This window comes from Astatotilapia calliptera, chromosome 5 (genome assembly GCF_964374335.1).
Source record: "Astatotilapia calliptera chromosome 5, fAstCal68.1, whole genome shotgun sequence".
NCBI lineage: Eukaryota > Metazoa > Chordata > Actinopteri > Cichliformes > Cichlidae > Astatotilapia > Astatotilapia calliptera.
The window spans coordinates 22,257,348-22,268,353 of record NC_137426.1 but is presented as its reverse complement, the minus strand read 5'-3'; the positions used below and the strand labels follow the sequence as shown (position 1 = coordinate 22,268,353).

The 11,006-nt window shown below is 40.6% G+C and overlaps 1 protein-coding gene across 8 annotated transcripts in view; it reads right to left on the bottom strand.

Moving 5' to 3' along the window:
* Nucleotides 1-5,001: 5,001 nt before the first annotated feature.
* Nucleotides 5,002-11,006, bottom strand: part of dip2bb (DIP2 acetate--CoA ligase B (putative)b) — a 49,130-nt gene continuing 43,125 nt past the window's right edge. For all 8 annotated transcript variants that reach the window (XM_026168084.2, XM_026168086.2, XM_026168085.2 and 5 more), the window contains 10 exons: nucleotides 10,644-10,753; nucleotides 10,060-10,190; nucleotides 9,802-9,970; nucleotides 9,543-9,713; nucleotides 9,383-9,444; nucleotides 9,032-9,089; nucleotides 8,845-8,919; nucleotides 8,583-8,757; nucleotides 8,225-8,348; nucleotides 5,002-5,549 (listed from right to left, as the gene is read on the bottom strand). In XM_026168084.2, the coding sequence (XP_026023869.1) occupies nucleotides 5,297-5,549; nucleotides 8,225-8,348; nucleotides 8,583-8,757; nucleotides 8,845-8,919; nucleotides 9,032-9,089; nucleotides 9,383-9,444; nucleotides 9,543-9,713; nucleotides 9,802-9,970; nucleotides 10,060-10,190; nucleotides 10,644-10,753 (1,328 nt within the window). In that variant the 3' untranslated portion in view covers nucleotides 5,002-5,296. The remainder of the gene's footprint in view (nucleotides 5,550-8,224; nucleotides 8,349-8,582; nucleotides 8,758-8,844; nucleotides 8,920-9,031; nucleotides 9,090-9,382; nucleotides 9,445-9,542; nucleotides 9,714-9,801; nucleotides 9,971-10,059; nucleotides 10,191-10,643; nucleotides 10,754-11,006) is intronic.

Below are 11,006 nucleotides of genomic sequence, written 5' to 3'. Positions count from 1 at the left end.
ATATTACACACACACACACACACACACACACGCACACACACACACATATATATATATATATATATATATATATATATATATATATATATATATGACTTTGTGCAGAGCATTCAAGACTAAATGTTTGCAACTTTTTAATGTCGTCCTTCTGTCCTTTTGAGTTTGATATCTAATTTGATTTTTCTTTTTATGATTCTGTCCTGATTGATGATGCTAGTGTCTTCTTAGTTATTTTTGTTTTTTAATTATGTTTTAAATAGAAGTTGTAATTTTTTTACTATATCTATGTGATTTAGTAATCGATTGGGGCGATCGTGGCTCAAGAGTTGGGAGTTCGCCTTATAATCGGAAAGTTGCCGGTTCGAGCCCCGGCTTGGACAGTCTCGGTCGTTGTGTCCTTGGGCAAGACACTTCACCCGTTGCCTACTGGTGGTGGTCAGAGGGCCCGGTGGCGCCAGTGTCCGGCAGCCTCGCCTCTGTCAGTGCGCCCCAGGGTGGCTGTGGCTACAATGTAGCTTGCCATCACCAATGTGTGTGTGGATGACTGGATATGTAAAGCGCTTTGGGGTCCTTAGGGACTAGTAAAGCGCTATATAAATACAGGCCTTTTTTTTTTTTTAACATTTAAATTTGACAAAAATATTACATATTTTTTAGATCATGTATAATGTAGTATGTTTTGTTGTTAACGCTTCTTAGACACTTGCCACTTTTATGTACGCATGTAATTTAATTTAGTTCACATGAATTTAATTTATATAATGCCAAATCACAACAACAGTCACCTCAAGGTGCTTTATATTGTAAAGTGTAGACCCTACAGAAAATGGAGAAAAATCCAGCAATCAAACAACCCGCTTGGCCAAAGTGGGAAGAAAGAACTCCTTTTTAACAGGAATAAACCTCAGGCTGAACCAGGTTCAGGGAGGGGGTTAGGGGTGAAAAAAATCTCAGTACCAGTAAAAAAAAAATCCCCTCTGAAGTCGCATCAATGGTTTGACCCATTTGCTAAAAGTTATGTTCATGTTTGTTGCATATCTTTTAAAAGACTGATATGTTTTCAGCTCGGAGTCAGTGACAGCTGTGCAAATGTAAATCTCAAACTCCATGAGGCAATTTTTTTCAGATTTGACACAAACTGACACAGGCATGAACTAGTTATGGTGATTATGGTCAAGGTCATTGTGACCTTACAAAACATGTGCAAAATTATTGGTAGAACTGCAGAGCCTGTTACTTGAGAATATGACCCAGGTTATTCTGTAATAGGTTCAAAAGATGTATCCTATAGAAATACACTCACTAAATGTCTGTGTGCAGGTGTGCCTGCTGAAAATATGGCAGTGCAGAAAAGATAAGACTGCAGCTCTGTAAACCTACAGTGTGTCTAAGTGAGTGACTTATGTAATTTTTCACAGAAAAAAGGTGTTGAGTTGTTTTCACATCCTTTCAGAGAGAATCAAGACTTCTACTGCATATAGTGTGGAGTAGGTAGAAGTTACTGTAAATGAAGCACTTACACTTAACTTACACTTTGTTATGTGCTCCCATTCAGCAGCTCCTTAACAAAAATTAAAATTTAAAAAAATCACCCATTCCCATGGTAGCGCGTCAATGTATTTAGGCATGTGGAAATGGTCAAGACAACTTGCAAGAGCAGTTGTCCCCTAAGAAGGGGGATTTAATGTAACTTTGAACATGGTATCCTTGCTGGTGCCAGAGTGATCTGAGAGTTTCAGTAACTACTGATGTATTGGGATTTTCCCCACACAGGCATCAATAGAGTTTACTGAAAATGATTGGAGAAAGAGAAAATATCCAGTGAGCAGCAGGTCTCTATGTGAAAATGTGCTTTTGATGCCAGAGGCCAAATTGCTTCTCCCGATAGGAAAAGACGATAATTCAAATAACAACTTGTTACAACCAAACTATGCAGAAATACAAGACATCTACCTTTGAAGTAGATGGGCTACAGCAGCAGAAGACCTCATCGGGTGCCAGGTTTGTCAAGGCTAAAATTCACATGGGCTCACTAAAATTGGAAAAACGTTTCCTGGTCTGCTAAGTTTCGATTTCAACATTTGGATGGCAGGGTCAAAATCTGGCTGGAAACATAAATCCATCCTGTTATATCAACAGTTCCAGCTGGTGGTGGTGCAGTAATGATGTGGGGGATCTTTTCTTGGAACATTTGGGGCCCCAGCTGAGCATCGTTTAAACACCACAGCCTACGCGAGTCACTGATCATGTCCATCCCTTTTTGACCACAGTCTGTGGGGATGCAGTGTGTACAATAATTCAAAGAGTGTAAGATATTTAGAGTAATAACAGTATTCATTAGTAAGCTCAAGAATATCCAGACACTTGAAATGATTAAATGGTTCTTTTTATTCTGCATTACTTATACATAAAGTATAAAACAAAGTACAACAAACCAAAATAGAAAATAAGTGAGAAAATGGGAAAGTGTACCACCTTAGTATTATTTTTTTTAACTATACAAGTTGAAACACCTCTGTAGCAATAAAGATTAATCAGTGGATCACACCTTCTTGGAGCAAGTTTAGATTTCACCAAATAATTAAAATACAACATACTAAAGTGTGCATACACAAAACATTGACAGAACAACTCAAGAGATGAATACAGTCTTAAGTACACTACTGATTAAATTTGTTCAGTCCTCCGTTCTTAGTAATTACAAAATGTATAAGCATCATGTTTATTTCACCAGACTGTGCAAGCTTTGAAAAGAAATTACACCGTCGTCGGGATTGCATAGTGTGTAAGAACTCTGACGGAGAAAAAAAGAGTGGAAACCAGAAGAAGCCCTTGTAGACTTCCCAGTGAAGCAGGTTGATGGTAGATGGACACTGGTTGTCAGTTACCCCTCTGTATGCTTATTAGGTTTGTGACGCCTCATTTTGACAAATGTCTACATTTTATGGGTACTCTTCACAGATTGCACCACGGGACCAGCTGGTCCATCCCTGTCCTAGGAGTTTTGTTCCCTGAATATACAGTTTCAAACATATTTAAATCCCCTCCCTCCCCCACATTTGTGCCTCAAGACAAGATGTGCCTCAAGACAATTCCTTCTTGTGCTTGGCTGAGTCATGCAAACATTCTGCTGCAACTGTAGGATGCAGTGTTAAAGCTAAGATGAAGAGCTATTCGTTTTTTTAATATATATATATATATGTGTGTGTGTGTGTGGGGGGGGGGGGGGGGGATTTGAAACTAGGCAAAAACAAGTATCAAGCTGTAAAATTACATTACATACTTAATGTAACATTGAACGGGGATAAAGTTCACACATTAGAAACCTGCTGTTAAGTACCACCAGTGCAAAGTGCAGTCATTAAATGATTATCATTCCCAGTTATGTTAAAGTTGTTTCTAAAATGTTTGGCATGACTGAATGTTATAATAAAACTACAGCAAAAGTCCAAACAGAACAAAAAAACCCCCAAAAAAACAATTACTATATACATGTTGATATTCAAGGTTCATCACTGAAACAGTATGATCCAAAACAAACAAACTTTTACTTCTCTGAGGAGCACAAGGAGAAGCACGAGTTCGCAGGAATCCAACTACAGTTTGCAAATATATCTAGCTGCTTTTTATTTATTTTTTTTTACCCATTTTTCTGCATTACCTTTCATTATCAACCAAAGATGTTTTAAATCTGGCTAAGCTCTGCAGATGGATTCACAAGTGCTTCTAAAAATCCAGTGACTGAACACAGAAAATAATCCAGATACATAATGATGGTACTAACAGCATTGCTTTTGCCATTCAGAGTTAACTATTTACAAAGTTGCACAAAGACAAAACACAGTTTGAATGAACCTTCTAGCGGTGAGGGGAGAAACGGGCTGAACTTTTACATACTTGCTCTATTGTGTAAAGTAAACTTAGAGGGGCATGGCTCTTTTGCAAGTATGATGGTAATGGATTATATATGAACACTTGTGGGGCCTGCTTTTTCTTACAAAATAACCTGGTAGCCTGAAAACAGTCATAATATTGTTTTTAGCCTTCTCCGTAGACACTCCCCCCCCCCCGGGACCCCCCCCGGGACCCCCCCAGCCGCTGCGGGGGGGTCCCGCAGCGGCTGATAGAAAGTTTCCTGGCATTACCAGCAATAGTCCTCCCACTGACACCTCAAAAGTCCTCAGCCAAGATTCATCACACACATGCTCCTGAACCATTTATAATGCCTCATTGTTATAATAAAATAGAGATTTTTTTTGTGAAAGTGCAATGTTAAATTCATCCTGACTAATAATGCTTTAAAGTTATTTACCTTTATCCTCCATTACATAGCTAGTGTACCACTTCGAAACTGTTAAACTGTATTTACAATCTTCTTTCTGCTACTGTTGTAATCTCCCTGTTGGGTTCTTTATCTACAAACCATCAACCGAGAGAGCTGAGTAAGCATCTATACATTTTTACAATTAAAAATATCTATACAGTTACGTACAGTATCTAAAATAAAAGGAGGCCCTTGTAAGTACAGTACAGAATACGGCCTCTTTCATCTTTTGCTTTGATCCCTTTGGATATCTACCAGGATTTCAACTACTATTCAGACCCAAAGGAGAATCAACAGCCGTTCAGGGTAAAGTCTTAAAAATTAAGTTAGGAATGTATGGCTGTTTGAAAGTTTTATAAGGCAAGAAATATATTAGGGCAGGAAAATCTATTTGGCTTCATTATTAAGGGAAAAAAAAGCATTTTAAGTAATGTCCACAGACTTGCTGTTATTTTCACAGTTTGCCCTCTTATTCATCTGTATTAGTGATAAATGACGAGGGCTCAGCAGATGCGTTTGTGTGCGTCTGAAATGTAAAAATATTTCAAGTTGCAGATTGAAGTGCAGTTGCGGTGCGTAGACACAAAAGGGAAGGTTTTTGTGGTAACGGCCTGTTGTATGTGTTGTTCCGTCCCTTCTGCAGAACAAAAAAAGAAAAGAATAGGAGCAGCAGGGACTTTTTCTTTTTTTGCTTCCAATGTGCGACATGCACATGTTACCTCTTCCCCAAAATTCTATATATTGAAAAAAAAACAAAAAAAACAAAAACACAGTGAACAACTCCAAGCATCACAGATCCAATCACAGACATGCATGTGGCCAAGATATGCTGGTGTCACACAGGGCTAGGTGTCAGTATATGTGGTTCATGCTTTTGCCTTACACCTCAACCAAGCCAGTAGCCAGATGGTGGGATAATGGCTAAAAAATTATTATTATTTTTTTTAAATCCCAGAACACCACCACAAGTGCTCACATGTTGTAAGCAACATAGATAGGATCCAGCTGGTCAGCGAGGAAAGAGTCACGAAGGTGCATGCGTTGCTTTTCTCCCCTGGAGTTGATCGGAATGACACCGGGGTCAACGATGACCACCACACCCACAATGAGGTGGTGCTCCTCCAGCACCACGTTGGTTATCAGAGGCACCAGGTCCAACGCATCCTGCTCTGAACCACACAGCTCCGACACCACCACCAGCAGGTTGGTCCACGTAAACACAGCACTGTGAGGCACAAGGACGAGGCACTTAACAGCAGTGTCACGATGAGGAATAATAAAAACTAATCGGATATTACGTTGTGATGACAGCCTAAAATGTAATCTTTTATTAAGGCAGCGGGGTTCCAAAATTTATACACAAAGGCTCAATTTTACTGCTTTTACCTTCATGTTTTCAAGGTTATTTTCTCAGTTGCTCCTCCTTTGAAATTAATTCATCACTTCTTGTATTTCTTTCTCCCATAAACAACAACAAAAACAGCTGATTTCTAAATGAATGTAGACATAATATTTTCAATGATTATCTGCAAGGTTTATATTTCTATCCTTATTAGTACCAGCCAGGCTTTTTACTCACGCCAAGGAGGTTATGTTTTTGGCAGCGTTTCTGTGTGTCTTTCTGTCTGTAAACACAATAGCTGGAAACATTTTGAATGAATTCTGATAAAACTTTGTAGGGTCATGTTAATGATCCATTAAAATCTGGCTTAAATCCATGAAGTTGTTCAAGGTCAAGTTAATGATTTGTTGGCCGAGAATTGACAGGAATCTCAGAGGTGTGGTATGTTTTGTCAAGATACAGAAAGTACTGTTTAAACACTTCAAATATGACTTCATACGTGACCTCTGACTTATCCTTCAAAGTCCATCGATTCCTCTGTAGGTCAAAATGATATTAATGCTATATTGACTTTGTTTGCATTAACAGCATATAGGAACATGTTCATAACATGTCTTTTATCCTTAAAACTATGTTTGTAATTGTACTGCCTTTAATTGTGTTGACAACGTTTCAGAAATGATACTGTTACATGGGGTTTTTAAATATCACAATATACAGTGGGGCAAAAAAGTATTTAGTCAGCCACCGATTGTGCAAGTTCCCCCACTTAAAACGATGACAGAGGTCAGTAATTTGCACCAGAGGTACACTTCAACTGTGAGAGACAGAATGTGAAAAAAAAAATCCATGAATCCACATGGTAGGATTTGTAAAGAATTTATTCGTAAATCAGGGTGGAAAATAAGTATTTGGTCAATAACAAAAATACAACTCAATACTTTGTAACATAACCTTTGTTGGCAATAACAGAGGTCAAACGTTTACTATAGGTCTTTACCAGGTTTGCACACACAGTAGCTGGTATTTTGGCCCATTCCTCCATGCAGATCTTCTCGAGAGCAGTGATGCTTTGGGGCTGTCGCCGAGCAACACGGACTTTCAACTCCCGCCACAGATTTTCTATGGGGTTGAGGTCTGGAGACTGGCTAGGCCACTCCAGGACTTTCAAATGCTTCTTACGGAGCCACTCCTTTGTTGCCCGGGCGGTGTGTTTTGGATCATTGTCATGTTGGAAGACCCAGCCTCGTTTCATCTTCAAAGTTCTCACTGATGGAAGGAGGTTTTGGCTCAAAATCTCACGATACATGGCCCCATTCATTCTGTCCTTAACACGGATCAGTCGTCCTGTCCCCTTGGCAGAAAAACAGCCCCATAGCATGATGTTTCCACCCCCATGCTTCACAGTAGGTATGGTGTTCTTGGGATGCAACTCAGTATTCTTCTTCCTCCAAACACGACGAGTTGAGTTTATACCAAAAAGTTCTACTTTGGTTTCATCTGACCACATGACATTCTCCCAATCCTCTGCTGTATCATCCATGTGCTCTCTGGCAAACTTCAGACGGGCCTGGACATGCACTGGCTTCAGCAGCGGTACACGTCTGGCACTGCGGGATTTGATTCCCTGCCGTTGTAGTGTGTTACTGATGGTGACCTTTGTTACTTTGGTCCCAGCTCTCTGCAGGTCATTCACCAGGTCCTCCCGTGTGGTTCTGGGATCTTTGCTCACCGTTCTCATGATCATTTTGACCCCACGGGATGAGATCTTGCGTGGAGCCCCAGATCGAGGGAGATTATCAGTGGTCTTGTATGTCTTCCATTTTCTGATGATTGCTCCCACAGTTGATTTTTTCACACCAAGCTGCTTGCCTATTGTAGATTCACTCTTCCCAGTCTGGTGCAGGTCTACAAGACTTTTCCTGGCGTCCTTCGAAAGCTCTTTGGTCTTGGCCATGGCGGAGTTTGGAGTCTGACTGTTTGAGGCTGTGGACAGGTGTCTTTTATACAGATGATGAGTTCAAACAGGTGCCATTCATACAGGTAACGAGTGGGGGACAGAAAAGCTTCTTACAGAAGATGTTACAGGTCTGTGAGAGCCAGAGATTTTCCTTGTTTGAGGTGACCAAATACTTATTTTCCACCCTAATTTACGAATAAATTCTTTACAAATCCTACCATGTGAATTCATGGATTTTTTTTTCACATTCTGTCTCTCACAGTTGAAGTGTACCTCTGGTGCAAATTACTGACCTCTGTCATCATTTTAAGTGGGGGAACTTGCACAATCGGTGGCTGACTAAATACTTTTTTGCCCCACTGTAGTATTATGATACATTTGACCTTTCCAACTGCCTTTTTTCTCAAGTTAACCCCAAAATTTGTTATATATCTAAAGTCCTGCCAAAAGAAAGAGAACGAGCTGCCCTTTTATTTTTAATAAATACTATAGGATATTATTATATATTAAGCTCAGGTTATTTATGTGCAGTTATTATCTACTCCTACATTGTTAAAAACATTAAAGTGTGTGTCGGTGTGTGTGCATGCATTCGCACCTCTCAGCAATACTTCGGTGAGCCCGTGACACTGACGTTTCAATGTCAATAGGATGGTAGCGCAAGCCTCGTAGCTCCAATGTCTCATCCAGTGAGCCCACCACAAACAGAGCATCATGCCGATCTGAGCACAGAAATGCAAACAATATAAGCAACACCCCCCCAAACAAATTCAGTCACATTACAGCAAAATTTGTAATTGGTTACTGTAGGATCGAGGTTACTTTAGTTTCATAAAGTTTGTTTAAGTTTATGCTTTATCAGGTTTAAATCTGCAAACCTTGTTACATTAAACTTATCAGCACTATTCCATCAATATTTCTGAGTCCAGGTTTTAGCTCAGTTGTGGTCTATTTACCCCCGCTTGCATCCAGTAGCTCGGTCCTCTTCACAAAACCCAGGTATCCAGTTCTGGCCCATAAAGTGTGCGGGTCTCCGAAGCTGAGCTTGGTGTTGAAGTGATCAGCCTGAAGACTTTCCTCTCCGTATATGGTGTAGTAGCCACTGGCACTGTGAGGGCTGTTTACCCAGATCTAAGAGAAAGAAACATCTGTAACTTTCAGAGAAAATCTTCTCTAGCTTCAGGTGTGGTCTCGATATGCGTGTGTGCTGTGGTTAACCTCTCCTAGATGAGAATCGCCAAGTGGGCCTCGGGTCTCTGGATTCACTATGATCACCCGAACACCTGGCAGTATCTAAAAATGACAGAGAAACAAAGACACTAAATACAACTCTGACATGCTTTTCATTAAACCTCTCAAAAATTGAGAAAAAACCCCACACAGGACAGCGCATAATGAGTTTCACCTTGCCAGACTCCATTAGAGGAAGACTCTGAGGTGCTCCTCTCTCCACCAGCCTCACTCTGCCAAAAACACAGGCAGCGCATTTATAAATATTCAAAGTTCTAATTAATCTTTGCGAATTGGACCATGTCAGGGATTTTCCTGCACAGAGAAGTTTCTGATGCCAGTGAGGTTTTAGCCAGAACCTCACTGTGTTATTGTTTTTATTGTTTTTTCAGAAAACCCCCCCAGACGTGATATTATTTTTTATATTGATCGCGTCCAATAAATCCCATTTAGCTAGAAAAAAAGTGTAAAGTAAGCTTTTACTAAATACTAGCAAGTTTACTTTAACTAACTTGACTGTTCTCACCTGTCATGGCGCAGGGACTTCATGTCCACATACACCGTACAGGGATCAGGACCAGTGGTGCCCTGAAACACACACATATATAAAAGAACAGGTTTAAAGAGGTCCCACTTCTTTCTCATTTGATCTATGATCAACAGCGACGTCCTGCTGGTTGGTGTACCTGCAGGCAGATGGCCAGGTTAACTCTGGAACCAAAAGCAGTGCTGACAGCTCTGGACGACAGCCCGACATCCTTAAACAGTTTGGAGAAGGAGTGTGTGAGGGCAAGACGAGGGCGTTCCTCTGCTATCACCACACAGCTCCGCACACACGACAGGTTCACACCACGGGCCTTAAACAAACATGCAAATGATCAAACCCATGATGTTTTATTTTAAAAATAGCTGTATTGTTTCTCTTCCTGCATGTCGAGTCCTAACCTTGAGTAAATCTGTCTGAGTACCCAATCCCTTAGTGCAGAGCTCCATGACAGAGTAGGAGCAGAAGGTGTCTCTGATACGGTACTGACTGAGCGTGCTTAGCCACAGAGACAAGCTGGTCTCCAGCTCGAACGGAGGAATCAGGATTGACTGGTGACCTGAGTAGACACTGTGAGACAAAACATGTAGGTGAAAAAGTGGGGAAAGTGATACCTTTGTAAATAACCATGAAATATTGTAGCTGACGTTTTACCGTACCTGGCGAGGCACCACAAGACGAAGCCCAGACCACAATAAGGATCCAGACAGATGGCTATTTGGCGAGAGGAGTACAGCTCACACTGAAGCTTTATAGAGCGGCAAAGTGCGCTGACTGCTGCATGAGAGATCTGACAAAAGAAGAGAAAAGATAAAGAATTAATTTTGTGTATGTTTTATAAAACAAAGTAAAGTCTTCCATAGATATCTGCCACTCATATATAACCAGAAACTGTTCCTTACACGCTTTCACTTTTTAAAAATGAAGACATGCTCCAGGTATGTGCATCTGTGACTGTACTGGATTACAACAAGAAAAACGACACCCTGCTGATTCCTGCTGGTGTTTTAATACTACTCTACTACTGCTGTAATGTATGAGACAGTGTACCAGACAGTCATTAACAAGTTTAAGATACAGCCAACACGAAATTAAAAAACGACCACAGAATTGATGCCAATATTTGGTTTAAAATAGCGCCGTGACAGAACTCAGTGTTTTTACAGTCTTTTTCATGTGGCAAAATCCATCCTGTAAAAGCCCCAGTCAGTAGAGGAGTCATATAAAAAGTCACGTGTCTCACCTTGACTCCAGTGAGCATGCCTGTTGTGGACACGCTGAAATCCAGATAAGCTATCATCTCTGCTGTGGGCGGCTTATAGATCTGTGGAGGCCGGCGGCGAGGAAGGTCATCTGCAAACACCAATAATGCGGGTTTTACAGCGCTGTGCACAAAGTAAACTTAAGATAATATTGAGCAATGATATAGAATAGGATCCAGCAAGCAACAACTAACTCAAAGTTCACCAAACAGGTGTCTATTCACAAATCTACCCACTGAGCAACTTGGATAACAATTGTAGAAAGCAGTGAAATGTCCAGCTTCCTGTTTTAGTGTCTCAGTGTTGCAGATTCAAACAGTCCACAATAACCGACGCCAACTTCA